Source organism: Arachis hypogaea, chromosome 17 (genome assembly GCF_003086295.3).
Source record: "Arachis hypogaea cultivar Tifrunner chromosome 17, arahy.Tifrunner.gnm2.J5K5, whole genome shotgun sequence".
NCBI lineage: Eukaryota > Viridiplantae > Streptophyta > Magnoliopsida > Fabales > Fabaceae > Arachis > Arachis hypogaea.
Window position 1 is genome coordinate 9,069,578 of NC_092052.1, and position 16,698 is coordinate 9,086,275.

Below are 16,698 nucleotides of genomic sequence, written 5' to 3' on the forward strand. Positions count from 1 at the left end.
GAGGCAATACAAAAAATGTAACTCAAGCAGTTGCTACAATGGAGGCTGAGCGCGAAGCAACCTTGAGTGATCGACACGTGAATGAAAACACCCAAGTAAATTTGGAAGAGACCAAAATGGAATATGAAGCTGATTCTCAAGTACGTAAGCAATTGACTCTAATTCATGTACATAAATTCACTTATTGTTGATCCTGCTGCTGCTGTGTATTTTCTTGGATTTTAGAGTGATTCTTCATTAATTCATTTACTTTAATCTGTGACTGTGACTAGCCTTAACTATTTCCATCATGTTGAGCATTTAGATAGAAATACTGATCTTCATTTCTGTGGAGTGTAATAACAAAGAAGAAAAGGATATGAATGTAATTATGCAAACAGAATTAGAATCAAGGTAGTTAATATTCTATTAGGTTCTGTTTAGTTAGTTAATGTTGTTAGTCTTACTGGCCAAGACAGAGGTAATGCTTGTATATACAAGTGTAGAGAGTGTATAATCAGTTAAGCTACTTGTTCTTCATTTCTACCAATATTGAATAATCTTCTTCAAGTTTATAGTTTCATCATCTCGAGCTTTCTTCTTTCTTTTTTTCTTTCTTTTTCTTGCAACACACTCATCGGTGTTGCTTTTAATTTTTAGGAGCCTCCAACTCCTGGTGTTCTTGCTGCTCCTAGTGCTTCTGCTGTTCCTAGTTTTTCATCTATAGAAAGGAATAAAAGAAAATGAGAGGGCAAAAGTGAGGAAGTGATTGACATAGTAGTAGAATCAATGAGAGATATGAAAGGTGCTTATCAAGAACACACAACCGTTTTAGTTGATATGGTTTCTTGTTTTAAGCATGAGAAAGAAGGAGTTGAGCGCAGAATGAAGCTAATGGCACTGTTGAGAGATGTTCCTGGTTTGAGCGTTGATGATAGAATGAAGGCTGGCCTTAACATTATAAGGAACAATAGTCTGATCGACATGGTGTTCCAACTTCAATTGAGGAAACTTTTGCCATTTTTGAAGAAATTGATTTAAATATTGTTATTTTTGAATTTTTATTGAATATTATAGTGACTTGATAGGAAGACATTTGTGCCAATTGTTATTGTTGTTTTGTGAGGAATATAAGCAGCTAAAACTCTAGTTCCTGGTGCCATTATATCAGGTTTTAAGATCCATGAAAAACTAGGTAAAGTTCCTCTTGAACTATAATGTGCAGCAACTGGTGATGGCTTGATTCCAAAAAATGTTTGTTAAAAATTGATGGTGACTTTTGAATTCTTGTTGCTTTGGGCATAATTGGTCACAGATTTTACATCTTTGGAAGTAATTATAATGCTAGGAGAATAAAGATGCTCCCATTTAGTTAGTTGAGGATCATCTGAGATGAACACTGCTCCTTTTACATTCGTCATAGTCACTAATTTTATTTGATGAAACACAAAAATTGAATCACTGGCCTTGCATACAATGATCCCATCAGATGTGGCAGCAACAACCTATTATTAAACATTCACATTAAATATCATGTTGAGTATGAATAAGAGTTAAAATAGTGTTAATATTTAATTGTGATATTTGTTGTTAGGGATATTTTAGTAAATTTAATTATGATAAATTAATTTTAATTAAATATTTGTTATTAGGGATATTATAGTAAATTTATTAGTAGAGATATTTTTGTAAATTCACAAAAAATTTCAATGTAAAAAAATAATAATAATCGATTAGTTTTATATTTAATTTTTTAAAAAATTAAAAAATTTGATATTAGAGATATTTTTGGAAATAAAAATAAATATTTTTATCTAAAAATAATTATATTGAATTTATCTTAAAATATATTCATATATAAATTTTTCATGTATTTATTAAGTTTAGTTATGAACCTTTTAATTTGAACAAGTAAAGATAATTTTGACATATTAAACATATTTAATATTAGAGATATTTTAATAAATTTTAAAAAATTAAAATCAATAATAATTTTAATTAAACATATTTGATATTAAAGATATTTTAATAAATTTAAAATTAATATAAGTTCAACTATGGATTATGAGACGAATTATGAATAATGGGGTTTTTGAAAATTTAGATAAGTATTTTGTGTTAATTTTAATTAAACATATTTAATATTAGAAGTATTTTAGTCAATTTAAAAAATTTAGAGTCAATAATAATTTTAATTAAAGATATTTGTTATTTGAAATATTTTATTAAATTTAAAAAAAATTAGAATCAATAATAATTTAACTAAAAATATTTGTTATTAGGGATTTAACTAAAGATATTTGTTATTAGGAGTATTTTAGTTAATTAAAAAAAATAGAATCAATAATAATTTTAACTAAAGATATTTGTTATTAAGGTTATTTTAGTAAATTTAAAAAAATTAGAATTAATAATAATTTTATTAAAGATATTTGTTATTAGGAATATTTTAATAAATTTAAAAAAATTTAAAATCAATAATAATTTTAACTAAAAATATTTATTATTAAGGGTATTTTAGTAAATTTAAAAAATATTTAATTTTAGTCATTAATATTTTAATTTAAATAATTAAGGATAATTTTGACATAATATGACCAAGATATTTAAACTCAGCCAAACAAAAATTTAGTCATTCCTAAGATTATTACATAATATTCTAATACATTAAATTTTACAACCAAACATAAAAATCATGTATTCCAAGTAATTTTATTTCTAGGCATTATATTCCTAAAAATGATATTCTTGTTAATAAAATTTAATTTTTAAACCACACACCCTTAATGTGTTGTTAGCAATAATTATATCTCTAATATAAATAATCCATAATCATCCGTTTATTTTTCTTCAATTTGGAGGACCCTTCATTATTTCACCAAACAACATTGACTGAGCTCCCAATACAAGCAATCCATGCACGGTAAAAGCGAAACAATCATGGTGCACTTTTTTTTGGAACAACCAAACTGCTCAAGATGTCAAATCTCATAGCGCAATAATTTAGGATGTAAACTATTAACGTTTAACGTTTTGTTTGTGTTGATCAGGATCATCATCTTCGCGTATTTATATATAGCAGCCAATAATTGATCCAAAATGGCCAATGAAAATAGAACAGGTCATGCAGAATTATCAAATTACATGGCAATTGCTTTATATATCACCAAAATGCTCAATTATAAATCATGGGGTTGTGTCATGTCTGTGTGTTATGTATATACCCCACGAGCAATACTATATTGTCTATATATACCTACCTCTAGTAAATTAAACCCATTGAAAGTGTTTAATTTGAGGGTACCTGGTTCTAACTGAACTTTAAAAATTAATTTATGAGATGAAAAACATTTTATATTTATAAATTTTTTAGAAATTTTATTTTTGAGAGATATGAATTTATAATATATCTTCTTCACGTCAAAAATTTATTATCTAAATTTAATAAGAGAAGACACATAAATAATTATATATGCAATATGTCCTTTTACATAAGAGTTTTTTTATTTATGTGATCTTTTGCACTTTTTTTTTTTCGTTTTAATTTGTCTCCTATTATTTTTTTTTTTTGTTGTTGTAATGTATAACAAAGATCAAACTCTATACATTTTTCGGTTATAGAAGTTCTGATATTATATTATGATTTTTTAAAAAACTAAAACTGATAAGAGAATACAGACGAATGTCTCTAAAAATCCTTCTCATTATGGTGGCCGACTTTTTCAATTACATATTTGTAAATCAAATTTATCTTACAAGGAATAAATCACACTATAAAGAAACGGTTCCGTTACGTTACCAACAGTATATCTGTCAACTTCTGCCAACTTTTGTGTTTTATGGAAGTGTATTTGTGGATATGTCTAATAAAAATATCTTTTTTATAGCTGTGTTTAATAGAAGTGTCTTTATAGATATATTTTCTGGATGTGTCTCTTTATATATGTATTTAAAATATATTAATTATTAGACACATCCACGAACACACTTCCATGAAACACAATTATAAATAAGAGTTGGCAGAAGTTGGCAGATAATATGTTGGTATCCTATACTTTTCCATAAAGATAATGTGAATCCATATACACGTACAAAAACTCAATTTTGTTCTTTATTTCTATGTTTGGTGCCCATTCGTTATTTGTTTTTTCCCCGAAATATTCCTTCGTTAAATAACCATTTTGTTAATAATTTTTTCTTAAAAAAGAAAATAGAAGAGAGCACCTTCGTTAAGATTCTAGCTAGTTTTAATTAATCAAAGAAAAGTTGATTGAACTGTCATGAGTGATTAATTTTGAATGTGTTACGTGCGTAATAATTGTGTTTCTACTTTCTACGTTAATAAATATATATGGAGATATAGTGCAGTTTCAATAATTCAATTGGTTCAATATAATTCACCAAATAATTAATCATTATATTTTGGTCCAAAACATTTGTGACTATAAGAGAAAGCAACAATAGAAAATTGAAGAAACTCAACATAAATGGCTTCTACTTCTTATTTTTTGCTCTTGTTTGCTCTTGTTGCTGCAGCTACAGTTTCTGAAGCAAATGCTGCTCAGCTACGTACAGATTTCTACTCCTGCAGCTGCCGGAACCTTCTGGCCATAGTCAAGACCGGAATCACCAAAGCCCTTCAGAAAGAAGCTCGCATGGGAGCTTCCATACTCCGCCTTCATTTCCATGACTGCTTCGTAAATGTCAGTAACTCTTGATACTATATTATGAAACCACTTATTCCAAAATTTACAGCGAATAGAAAAATGGTTGTATCTTCGACACGATGAACCAGCCTAAACTTTAGTCTAAAGAATGTTTTGTCACTTTGTTTGTTACTTGTTGCTGAAACTACATTATGGTGATGCAATCAGGGGTGTGATGCATCGATACTGCTGGACGATACGAGCAGGTTCATAGGAGAGCAGACGGCGGCAGCGAACAACAATTCAGCAAGAGGGTTCAATGTGATTGATGACATCAAGGCCATGGTGGAGAAAGAATGCCCTGGGGTGGTGTCATGTGCTGATATTCTTGCATTGGCTGCTAGAGACTCTGTAGTTTATGTAATGTACACCAATCAAATCTCAGTGATGAGTGTTATAAGTGAAATTATGGGCTTAAAACATTGATAATTTTGCAGTTGGGAGGGCCATCTTGGGAAGTAGGCTTAGGAAGAAGAGATTCTACTACAGCAAGCAGACTTGATGCTAATAACTCCATTCCTGCACCCTCCTTCAATCTAAGTACTCTCAAACAGAATTTCGCTAACCAAGGCCTCTCAGAGAAAGACTTGGTGGCCCTCTCAGGTAACTACTATTTGAAGGTGGTTATTTCCATGAAGACGTCTTTATGTGAAGATAGATGATATTGTGAATCGTTAGATGGTTCAGTCAAGCATGTCAAATCATCTAATGATTTACAAATTTATCTTCACATAAAAACGTTATCATGGAAGTAGTAACCTTACTTGAATAATGCCACCAATTATATAATAATAAAATTTCAATTAATAAGGGTAGATTTCCATAACAGGGGCACATACCATTGGCCTATCTCAATGCAGACTTTTCCGACCACATATCTACAATGACACCAACATTGATGCCTCCTATGCCAAATTCTTGCAGAGCAAGTGTCCCAGAACCGGAAACGACAAATTGCTCGAACCCCTCGACCATCAAACTCCCTTCCATTTCGATAACCTGTACTATAAAAATTTAGTTCAGAAGAAGGTTCTTCTTCATTCTGACCAGGAGCTGTACAACGGAGGTTCTACCGACCATCTGGTGGGGAAATATGCTACGGATAGAGTTGCATTCTTTAATGACTTCGCCAAGGGCATGGTGAAAATGAGCAGGATCAAGCCTCTCACAGGAAAAAAGGGGGAGATTAGACTCAATTGTGCTAAAGTCAACTAAACATCAGCTACTTAAAATTATGTATAATAGTTTTTTTTTTTTTTTCCAAAACTATGTCTGAATTCTGATTATTTGTTCTTGGTGTCAAGGAACCTGGTTTATTCATCAATAAACCTTCTGGGTTTATATGAATGTGCACATGATTTTCCCAAGTTCCTCAGTTTTCCTGTAGACATATTTACATCCATGTAAGTTCAATTGTTTGTTACATCTATTTGGTTATAGTGATCCTGTAACTATAAATTTGTCATCATGCTGAGATGCAATAAAAGGAATCATAATATTTATTCAGCTTATCCATACAATTTGCAATACTGTGGAATCAAGAATTCATCATGACCAAAAGATTTACAAGAACTTTATATTTTGTTAAAGAGGGGTTGACGCTACATTGTTTAGAAAACTGGTATATCATTACTATACAACTAGCTAAACAAAAACAACTTTCTAACTGCTAGTTACACTTGGATTGCGTCTTTTCCACTTCATCCGGTTCATCATCTGTTTCAACTTCCTCTTCCATCAGTTCAAATTCATCAATCATTTTAAAGTAGGCTTTCTGTTTTTCAATGTAATCTTGCAGCTCGGAATCCTTGAGCATATCTTCTGATGACGTGGTACGTTGCTTCTGCAAAAAGCAAAAATAAACCAAAAAGCTTCAGCATTGTATCTAATACGACATGGTTCAATCAGGAATTGCAAAATAATAACCATGCAAAAATATATGGCATATGTGGATAAGTACTGCAAAGATTTTAATCACATCCTACTTCAAACTGAACTATTTAAGACTTTTTGTAGAACAATAAGTAACGACCAAAAGAGTTATGACTTTTTGTCAATCGCAAATTATGCAATTTACTCGAAACTTAAACACGACATACTTAAGAAATTTGAAAAACAACCAGAAAAGCAGGAGTACTCTAACTTTAACTATTATACACACACACTGTATGCAAAATTCTTATTGCAGTATTTTCAGAATGGACCGTTTCAGGAAACAGCAATAACTTGCAAACAATAATAATCAATCAACACACATATACATAGGAGTTTGACGGTCCAAACAAATCCACCGAAACAGAGTAATAATCAATCTATTTACCTTTCTCAAAGGAACGGTCAATGCCTTGGCTTTAGGTAGATTTGCACTTTTACCATCATCAGTTTTCGGCCTGCTTTTCATGACAATAGACAATACGTGACAAATAATTATATGGTATGCTTTCTAGGAAAGAGACAATACAAGTAACAATGAAACTTGGCTGCCTCTATTAAGTCCATAATTACTGTGGATGTGTCCAACTATAACATATATATCAATATCAATAAGGAATTAAGGAAACACGAACTTGAAGAATTTGACGGATTCTATTTGAAGGCTAAAACAGATGAAACAAAAAGGAGAAATCTTAATCATTAAGCACTTCAATATAGCATCACATGCACCACAATAAACCCTGATAGACTTTCCAAGTTTTCAATCAAGACCTACATGCCTAACTCGACCAATACATGTAGCACGCAACATTCATCAGAATATCTTAAGCAAAATTCTTCCAACTTGCAGGACGTGAAACTATCATGAGAAAAACAGGACAAAAACTCTTCATGTGGAACTATATCCCTATTTCGTATCTTTTTTTGTTTTAAAAATTTCTTATCTATTTGTTAACTATTTTCCTATTGAAGCACTTCATTCATACTTTACAGAAGTCTCAAATTATAAAAGTTTGCAGCTTAATTTCTTTTCCATTTCTACTACTCCATGAATCTTACTCAGCCCAAGTACCAATTTCTGCAACCAATATTAATCACACGGTTACACCTACATCCAAGTTCTAGAGCAATACTATCAGTAACTTAGTAAAACAGGAGGAAGAATTACCTTGTATCAGAGAGCTTCAAAATGGGTGTGCTGATGTCAGGAAATGCCAAAGCCTTCCCTTTATCCTTCCTTTTATTCGGAGCACTTCTTCGGCTGTAGGTTACTGAAATAGGCTCAAAATCCTCAAGATCAACAAAATTACCTGAATTCAAAGCATATAAAATTGCACACTCAATAAATTACCCTATAATCCACAATCAATTATTAACAATCACAGTTTATATATCATTGTAAATCTGGCGGTGGTCCCAAGCAACTTGAGCTTAACTAAAATTGAGCTAGAATCTCATCCTAATTTGTAAAATCATTGCATTGCAAGCTAATAATCCTAAAAGGCGCAAATTATAGATAAAAGCTAAAATGAGATTGGAAACAAATTCAAGAAATTGAGAGCAGAATAATTGAAGTACCGGGAGGAGAGGAGGTTATCGGCGACGAAGGCGGAGGAGGAGCAACGGCAGGGTTCGAAGAAGTGCTTTGGAGATTTGTGGCAGCGTTGGTAGAAGAGGCGCGTGAAGAAGGTTTATTGAGGCGAGGCTTGGAAGAAGTAGAAGAAGGAGGTTTGGATTTGGGTTTGGGTTTGGGTTTGATAAGGTTTATGGAAATTGGAGAAGAAGAGTTAAGAGTGTTGGTGCGATCGGATAGAGGGTTTCTGCGTTTAGTGCTTCGGTCAGCTTCCATCGTTAGATCTTCGGGAACTCGGTTCCCATTTCAATTGAAGAAGAAGAAGAAGTGATGCGATGATTGAAAATGGAAGATTGAAGAAGCTGCTTGTTTGTTCGTTGAGTGTGTAGTGTTTTCTCGTCTTTCCTGAATAGCGGGAATTTTCAGTTGAACAATAAGGATTAAAAATCCTGAGGCAAGCTTTCAGAGGAAGACTCCAATAGTCCACTGATTATGGTCAATGACAACGAACAGAAACCTCAGCTGCTTTTTTTTTTTGGTAATATAGTTTCTTTTTGGACATGAATAAGTTTTATATGGGCCACTGATATAACGCTCATACAAGCTGGGCTGATTCACATGTTTTAATACATGTGAATAGGCCCAAAATAGGCCCATGAAAAAAAATTACTTTCTTTTTCGTCCTAAGATATTATATTTCATTGATAAAATGAGGATATGTGTCCATTACAATCAGCGCAAAAGAAAGGAAGAAGGATATTAACCCAAAGAAACTTCACTAAAAGAAGAAAAAATTTAGACACTTCTTAAGAAACAGAATATCGAAAAACAAATTACTTTCTTTTGGACGTTTGGGAAATAAGTGTGTGTATATATATATTTATAGAATTTATTTATTTGACTTTGCTGTAAAAACAAATCAAATCATTTGTTCTATCGTCTCTTCTATATGGTGCCTAATATTTATTTATAAAATTTAAAAATAAAGAGATGAGTCTCACACTCTCACTTTATTCTATCTCTATTTTTAAATAGGTTAGACAAAAATATTTTATAAGTACCAAAAAATCTATTTTATCACTTTAATAAAGACGCTAAAAATGTCTTTTTTTTAAAGACGTTTATACATGTCATGTTATTATTGGACATTATTATTGAACCGGTTAATAAAAATAAATCAGAACAAAATCAGTTTATTATAGCAACAATAATAAACTCAATTGTCTGTATTATAATGATTAGACCTGATTTGATCCGATCGAATTATACCATTTAAACCGAATATCTTTAAATTTAAAAAAAAAAAAAGACAATTATATTCCTGACATTTTTGTTTTTTGGATATTTAAATTCCTAAAAATTTAAAAATACAATTAAATTCTTAAAAAAAATTAGTTTTATTGTTATTGTTATAAAAAAATCGGTTTTATTCTAATTTGTTAAGAAATTCAAAAATAACATGTTCATTAATACGTCCAATAATAATTCGACACGTAAATGTCTTTACAAAAAGACGTTTTACGCATCTTTATGGGAGCATCTCCTATTTTATATTATTCATTGTTTGACATGTCAGTAATACAAATTTATTAACTTTTTAATTAAATTTTTTAGATCATGAGTAACATTTTTATAGCTGTTTTAAAAAGTTAACTTAAAATAAAAAGAATACAATTTTATTGCTCACATCTTAAATATGAATGACATAGAACAAATGGCTTGATTTTTCCTTGAAAATTTTATCTTTTTTTTATTTTTTTATTTTTTAATTTCTCTACTACCGGAAAATGTGGAGATTAATTGTATTTTGAGTATGAAAAATGGAGTAAAATTATCCCTTATTGAGATTGGTAACCGTTTTCAAATCTCAACCTGTACTTGGTGGTAGTTTAATGTATCTAATGCATGGACGGTGCCTAATCAGAAAAAAAGGTATATGATTATAAATAATTAAATATAGGGAAAGTATGAGGAGCCAATGGAATATTTATACAATATGTACAATGGAGATTTAGGGAGTATTAGAGATATAATTATTAGTATTATCCTTTTGGAATGAGTGGTATCATGACATGGTATTAGAGCGCTAGATTCAAGAGTTCGATCTTGTTGAATCCCAAAATCTAAATATAACCCACAGGCCACAGATATAAATGGTGCTCATTTTCCCTTAACTTGAAGCAGCACACAGTCACAGCCTCAAAACTCAAAAGCCACTTTAATTTGTTTTTTATCAGTTTTTATGTTAAAAAGCTATTTTCACATGGAAACATAACAAAATCATAAGGCACATGCATAGAAATCAGTTACTGAAAGTAATTTAGTTGAGACTGAGAAGAGCAGGGACAAAACCGGGTTAAGCCTCTAGTTTAACCACTTTTCTGTGTTCCAACAAACTAAAGGTGTGACCCAACACACTAAAGTCTAAACCCGCTAACACAAACAAACCCAGGGGCCACATTTATATAACATTTCGATTAATTAATAATTTAATTTCACCTACTATATAAGTAGTATATCCACTACTCTTTCCTTTCACAATAACACTATACAACACAAATATCAACAACAATAACATGGAGTCAGTTCAGTCCTGGGTTTCAGAGCACAAGCTCACTACAGTTGGTAAGTTTATTGATTACTAGCAATTTTGTTTATCAGATCTATGAGATTAATTTGAACATGCATGCTGAAAATTAAGTATAAAATGAATAGATTATTATATTTCATAAATAGTCTTAACTCTTAATAAGAATAATAATACCATTAATTAATTTTGTTATTTAATAGAATATATTAATAATTTTTCAGGGGGGCTATGGGCCTCAGGAATAGGAGCATCACTGATTGCTTATTCAAGAGCAAAGTCTCCAATGAAACCAAGTCTTAGGCTTATACATGCCAGGTAAATTAAATAAATACATATACATATCTTTATTTTAATTAATTAATAATGTAATTTATGTGTTGATTAATTAACTTAAATTAAATTTGGCAGGATGCATGCACAGGCATTAACACTAGCAGTGTTGTCGGGTGCTGCAGCTTATCACTACTATGAGAAACGAAGCAGTGACATTGCCGTGGCTAATAATAATAATAATAATAATAATGAACCAAATATCACAAAATCACTTATGGAAGAAAATACTACAACTTCATCAAGTGTGTCACACCAATGGGAGCTCCTTAGTCCTTTCTAAATCAACTTATTATTATATATTGCAATTGCTTTCTTTCTTTTTTTTTTTTTATTTAATGTTTATTATTATCTATATAATTAAGAACCTGGGGGGAGGGAACTGAGAAAGCTAGCAGCAGTTGTAATATATCTATGTAGTAGGATCAATATGTATGACTTCTAATGATGTATGATGATGACGATTAATTAGAAGTTTATCGACTCCAAATGTGTCTCGTTATTTTCCATAATTCCCTCCAGAATGCAAATTGAGGCCTATTTGAAATTTACTATTTTTTTAATTATAAGTTTATCAAATTTTAATTTATTTATTTGATTAACTTTTTATATAGAAAAAAAATTGAGTAATCTAACTTAGTTTGAATGAGCCACTTGGGCCTTCGGGTAACATTTTTTTTGGTCAGGGAATAACATGTTTTAATGGCCCATGCCTTTGCGTACAAAACCGTTAACAAATACAAAAAAAAAGCCCACCTTTTACAATGATATATATTTAAGTTCGAATTTGGTCTATTGTGTGCATCAAGAAGTTTTTAAATGAAGTTTAGAATGACCAAAAAGAAAATGAAGTTTAGATTTACTACAAATTAGTCATTGGTCTGTGGAGTCAGAGAATATGGGGAACAATAAAAAAATAAAACCAAGGATATCCATTTTGTGGTTCTTTAATTTTGTAGGAGCTACTCTGCATGAAGAATTTGGTATCAAATCATATCCTCTTTTTTTTTTTTGATCAGAGTGAGAGATTAGGGATTTTGTAACATCATAGATAGATAGCACTTTCATATCCTCTTATCTTTTGGTCTGAATCTTCTTAGATTTTCTTAACATAATTGCAATACATGGAAAAAATTAGACTAAAATGATATTGGGCCAGAAACAGACCCAGCCTTATGTTACTAAGATGGGCCCAACTACATGCTAATATCAGTTATTTACTGTTAACTACCAAGCAGCCCTCTTTAAACCTCCCCCCCCCCCCCCAAAAAAAATAAAACAATATTATATGAAGTTATTCCTGAAATATTATATGAGAAATATTACCTTTATTAAAATTTTCTATTGATGCAACTCCATTTTATTAAAGTGGATCGGATCAATTTCTATGAGCACAATTGTGAATTTGTGTTTTATTCGGGAGTAACATTTGTAATGAAATTTTAACCTATAACCTTATATAATAAATAAAGTAGAAACTCAGGTGCAGACGATTTTACGTAAAATTGGTATCTGAGAACCGTTAGATAATTTGACTGATTTAACTAAATTTTTGTCTAATAACTCTGAAGTATCAACTTCACATGAAGTCGACTTCACCTGAATTTTCACCAATAAATAATTAAACTCTTCACCACAATTGCTTGCTTTTAATATTAACGATAAAAGTTTTGTCCTGTTCATCATCTAAGAAAATTACATCATAATATATAACACCAGTACTCAAGCACTACTATCTAATATTAATTTATACTCTTAGACATTTAATTGTTTATGTTTTCTCCTTTTATTATTACTTTAAGTTTGTAGAAAAAATAGTATCATAACATAGTATCAAAATTTTATATTTAAAAAATTTAGAGTTTGATTCTTGATAAAATTTCAAATATAAAAAAAATAGCATAAAATAAATAAAAAAATGCAAAAATTAAATAAATTTAAAAAAATTACTTAAATAAAAATATTTAAAATATAATCATTTATGTTGTCTCCTTTTATGTATTAGCTTAAATTTTTAGAAAAAATAATATCATCATATTTGGTACGACCATTAGCTTAATTATTTATTCTTAATCTTATTTTGTACAATACTCACAACAATTACACACCATTATTAAGTATATCTATAGAAAAATATGTTGTGTAATTCTGAATCTATAAAAATGGCTCATTAGTTTCAAAATATTGACCTTAACGCTCTCACTTGTTTACCATGTATTGACCATTTGGGTGAAGTAATAAAAAAAGTACCTCACGTGACTCCAATTCATTATTACTTGATTGTGCCAAAAATCTTGTTTGAAAATAATATAATGTTATTCTAAAGTTAACAAGTGTCAACTTCAACGTCTTTCTGCTTCTCTATAGGGCACTTACACTTTTGCTTTAGGAGTTTTTTTGTTTTTAAATCAATTTTACCCATCAGACATGAAAATATATATTTAGGACAGTTAATAACTAATTAATTCTTTTTTTAATCAATTCTTAATCATATAATTAATTAATTAATTAGGACAGTTAATAACTAATTAATTAAAATCTTCTATGAATTTATATATGTAGTAGTGTTAGGTATCTTGGCATCATATATAAGTTTGATGAACACAACCAACTCATTCTTCTTCTTCTTTGTTTTTTTTTTACTCGTATATAATTTCATTGAAGATTATTGAAGGATTGAAAGGATCGTTCAGAAGATATCAATACGCATTCTTTCACGAAGATTCTTCCCTTAATAAACAAAATTGGCAGTTAGCCAAACATAGGATTAAGATAATGAGAAAAAAGAAACTTGAAAAATAGAAAAAAGAAAAAAAAAAAGAAAACAAAAGAATGAAGACAACCATCTATATATAAGATACAAATTAAAAAATATATTTATATTATTAGAAGCGGGCTCTTGATTTAATCTTGATCAGCACTTTGTTGGCTCCAATTCTTTATTGCTTGTCCCACTGCTTGTTTCACAGCTTGTGCATCAATAGTCTCACCTTGTTCATCATTCTACACAAAATAAATAAATAAAAGTAATTAATAAAAGGAAAAGAAGAAGATAAAAAGTTGCATTATTATATATAGCCTTCATTATTCTTGTGCATGAAATATATTTATCAATGTTACGTGACCAACAAATATTATTATTTTAGATTAGTACTTAGTTAATAATAATTTATATCTATATTTATATACAAAAAAATATAAAAGTTACACATATAATTTATATTTATATTTTTTTAAATATATACATATAAATTAATAAAATTTATTTGTTAAAAATAAAGTAGCATTTATGTTGATCAAATAATGATCAAAATTACTAAAAATTACTAATCTCTAAAATTTCTGATTTATATATGTAGGAGAGAAAAATAATTGGTTGTTTCTATATGAAGTAAATAAATATTATATTATTGAGGATGATTAATATAAATAGGCTAAGATTTAAAAAGAACTATAGATTCATGATCATGATCAACAATATTGCACAGCAACGTAACTACATAGATCCTATTCCTTTTTTATATTTTTCCCTCAATAGAGAGATGATGAGAGAGAGAGAGGAACAAATGTTTTATACAAGGACAACATGTGACTTCCAAAAGCCTATGGAGTAATAACACAAGGTAACAATGGTTAGGGAAAAACTATAATGCAATTAACTTCACATAAAATTAATAGTTAAGAATCGTTAAATAATTTAAGAGGTTTAACTAAATTATTATCTAATAGTCCTAAACTATCAACTTTATAAAAAATTAATTGCTCTTGAATTTTCACCTAATAATGATGAGATTGATCATATACAAATGTTGTGTTATTATTCAATTTTTTGTGTTTGAGTTATACTACGTGTACACTAAAATCAGACATTAAAATCAGTTATCAGTATAAAATATATGTTAAAATATAAATACACATTAAAAATAAATTAAACTATACATATATTTATACATAAATATATTAATGACTGATTTTAGTGGCTGATTTTGATGTACAAATAACATTTTTGTTTATGTTTATATATAGAATGTGTATGTGTATGTGATCTTACTTCTCCTCCAACTGCTTGGAATCGAAAAGTGTCCGTACAAGAAACCCTAGCTTCAAGAACTGTGAGACCCATCTCTTCAAAGGCTTCAAGAATTGAAACAAGTAGTCCTTGGCAGCTTCTTGCTGAAATTACATTTATCATAAATCCCTTTTCTAGGGTTTCTACTGTCACCTGCACATACACATACAACATCTTTATTTCAAACTTGATCAAAACAATTAATAAATAATATCAACAATATATATATATATACCATAGGCAAATTAGGATTATGGTGATGATGATGATTTGAAGTTTCTGCTGTGGCTATTTCTTGATTGAGTCTTTCTACCTTTTCTTTAAGCTCTTCAATATACTTTGATGCATCGATTATGATGGAGGTTTTGTTCACCTGCATAATATAATTCAGATATTAAATTAAGAATATATACTTAACATGGAGGATGCAGAAAGAATAGACATAGAATTGGCTGAACATTCTTCAGAAAATTCATGAACCAATGAAAAGAAAGAGAGAGAGAGAGAGAGGAATGAAGTATATTTACAGCATGAGAGTTGGTAATAGAACGAAGGAGTTGAAGCTTCTCATGCAGTAGTGCTGCTCTCTTTTGCTCTCTTGAAACCATTATTATTATTGTTATTATTATTATTATTATTAGTATTATTTTCTTGGCTCTCTTCTTAAAAATCTCTCCTATGAGAGATCTCTTGCTATCAACTCATTTAAAAGAGTGGGGATGAGCTCTCAAATCTATATATCATTCATCTCATGTGTTTTCTTCCCTGCTTACAAAGTAATCCTATATACATGCCTGAATTTACCAAAATGCCCTTTCTTAATTTTGAGGATATAGAAATGTAATTTTATACTAACTTTTTTTCCATGTCGAGCTGAACTAATTTATTCAATTCATGTAATCATTTATTTTTTTTTTATAAATATTTTTCTCTTTTTATTTGTTTTATACTGAAATTCTTTTTTAGAGATCAACACAAATTGAATTCTAAACATTTAGTTTATAGAAGCCCGTAAAATTACTTCTTTCAAAAATTTAAACTGATTAAAAAAGGAATACGAATAATTATATCTTTAACAAAATCAATTTGAAAAACTAAAATTCTGTCCAATTTTAATATAGAATAAATTTCATAACAAATCTGGGTAATTTTCTGCCAGTGAATACAATGTTTCTAGCCGTTTAACTCTCAAAAAAAAATATTTATAATTTTCTAAGAAGTTTGATTTAAGTATATAGTATTAAAATTTTGGTGTTTATTATGATTTTTTTTCTAACTCAATTGTGACTTAGCTTTCTATAAAGATTTATTTTCTAATTTGTGCATGTATAGAAACGTAGGCCACAAGAGTTAACAATTTAGGTTCTCGGTCTCTCAAGTTTGATTAATAAGTTGATGAAAGCATACATAGGTGAATGAATTATTTAAAATTGTTTCACTTAAGCTAAGAAAAAAGAGGGATAGATGGGGAAAAGGGAAAATACATGTGGTATATATAAATTTTGGGGAATAGGAA

The 16,698-nt window shown here is 29.4% G+C and overlaps 4 protein-coding genes across 7 annotated transcripts; 2 read left to right on the forward strand and 2 right to left on the reverse strand.

Moving 5' to 3' along the window:
* Positions 1 to 4,339: 4,339 nt before the first annotated feature.
* On the forward strand, positions 4,340 to 6,196 carry LOC112765574 (peroxidase P7). Its single transcript, XM_025811469.3, has 4 exons — positions 4,340 to 4,682; positions 4,854 to 5,045; positions 5,123 to 5,288; positions 5,515 to 6,196. The coding sequence occupies exons 1-4, from the start codon at positions 4,467 to 4,469 to the stop codon at positions 5,898 to 5,900; spliced, it is 960 nt and encodes a 319-aa protein (XP_025667254.1). The 5' UTR covers positions 4,340 to 4,466; the 3' UTR covers positions 5,901 to 6,196.
* On the reverse strand, positions 6,162 to 8,738 carry LOC112765575 (uncharacterized). Of its 4 annotated transcripts, none has more exons than XM_025811471.3 (4): positions 8,199 to 8,738; positions 7,789 to 7,930; positions 7,006 to 7,075; positions 6,162 to 6,528 (listed from the first exon to the last, which is right to left on the reverse strand). In XM_025811471.3, exons 1-4 carry the CDS (start codon positions 8,467 to 8,469, stop codon positions 6,355 to 6,357), a joined length of 657 nt encoding a protein of 218 aa, XP_025667256.1. In that variant the 5' UTR covers positions 8,470 to 8,738; the 3' UTR covers positions 6,162 to 6,354. The 4 variants fall into 4 exon arrangements, with proteins under 4 accessions (XP_025667256.1, XP_025667258.1, XP_025667257.1 ...); XM_025811473.3 differs by having other exon boundaries at positions 7,789 to 7,891; positions 8,199 to 8,706; XM_025811472.3 differs by having other exon boundaries at positions 7,006 to 7,078; positions 7,789 to 7,891; positions 8,199 to 8,706.
* Positions 8,739 to 10,684: 1,946 nt separating this feature from the next.
* LOC112767065 (uncharacterized) lies at positions 10,685 to 11,603 on the forward strand. Its single transcript, XM_025812947.2, has 3 exons — positions 10,685 to 10,818; positions 11,005 to 11,098; positions 11,192 to 11,603. The coding sequence occupies exons 1-3, from the start codon at positions 10,770 to 10,772 to the stop codon at positions 11,394 to 11,396; spliced, it is 348 nt and encodes a 115-aa protein (XP_025668732.1). The 5' UTR covers positions 10,685 to 10,769; the 3' UTR covers positions 11,397 to 11,603.
* Positions 11,604 to 13,825: 2,222 nt separating this feature from the next.
* Positions 13,826 to 15,933, reverse strand: LOC112767191 (transcription factor bHLH93). Its single transcript, XM_025813076.3, has 4 exons — positions 15,710 to 15,933; positions 15,418 to 15,555; positions 15,165 to 15,335; positions 13,826 to 14,116 (listed from the first exon to the last, which is right to left on the reverse strand). The coding sequence occupies exons 1-4, from the start codon at positions 15,788 to 15,790 to the stop codon at positions 14,018 to 14,020; spliced, it is 489 nt and encodes a 162-aa protein (XP_025668861.1). The 5' UTR covers positions 15,791 to 15,933; the 3' UTR covers positions 13,826 to 14,017.
* Between the last annotated feature and the right edge of the window lie 765 nt (positions 15,934 to 16,698).

Excerpts from the sequence above, each read along its gene's own strand:
- LOC112765574 (XM_025811469.3), top strand. The coding sequence starts at position 4,467 with ATGGCTTCTACTTCTTATTTTTTGCTCTTGTTTGCTCTTGTTGCTGCA. Across the intron at positions 5,046-5,122 it reads CTAGAGACTCTGTAGTTTAT|TTGGGAGGGCCATCTTGGGA; the intron begins GTAATGTACACC and ends ATAATTTTGCAG. Across the intron at positions 5,289-5,514 it reads AGACTTGGTGGCCCTCTCAG|GGGCACATACCATTGGCCTA; the intron begins GTAACTACTATT and ends TTTCCATAACAG.
- LOC112765575 (XM_025811470.3), bottom strand. The coding sequence starts at position 8,469 with ATGGAAGCTGACCGAAGCACTAAACGCAGAAACCCTCTATCCGATCGC. Across the intron at positions 7,931-8,198 it reads GATAACCTCCTCTCCTCCCG|GTAATTTTGTTGATCTTGAG; the intron begins GTACTTCAATTA and ends CTTTGAATTCAG. Across the intron at positions 6,529-7,005 it reads TGACCGTTCCTTTGAGAAAG|AAGCAACGTACCACGTCATC; the intron begins GTAAATAGATTG and ends TGCTTTTTGCAG.
- LOC112767065 (XM_025812947.2), top strand. The coding sequence starts at position 10,770 with ATGGAGTCAGTTCAGTCCTGGGTTTCAGAGCACAAGCTCACTACAGTT. Across the intron at positions 10,819-11,004 it reads GCACAAGCTCACTACAGTTG|GGGGGCTATGGGCCTCAGGA; the intron begins GTAAGTTTATTG and ends ATAATTTTTCAG. Across the intron at positions 11,099-11,191 it reads CTTAGGCTTATACATGCCAG|GATGCATGCACAGGCATTAA; the intron begins GTAAATTAAATA and ends TAAATTTGGCAG.
- LOC112767191 (XM_025813076.3), bottom strand. The coding sequence starts at position 15,790 with ATGGTTTCAAGAGAGCAAAAGAGAGCAGCACTACTGCATGAGAAGCTT. Across the intron at positions 15,556-15,709 it reads CTATTACCAACTCTCATGCT|GTGAACAAAACCTCCATCAT; the intron begins GTAAATATACTT and ends TATATTATGCAG. Across the intron at positions 15,336-15,417 it reads ATAATCCTAATTTGCCTATG|GTGACAGTAGAAACCCTAGA; the intron begins GTATATATATAT and ends GTGTATGTGCAG.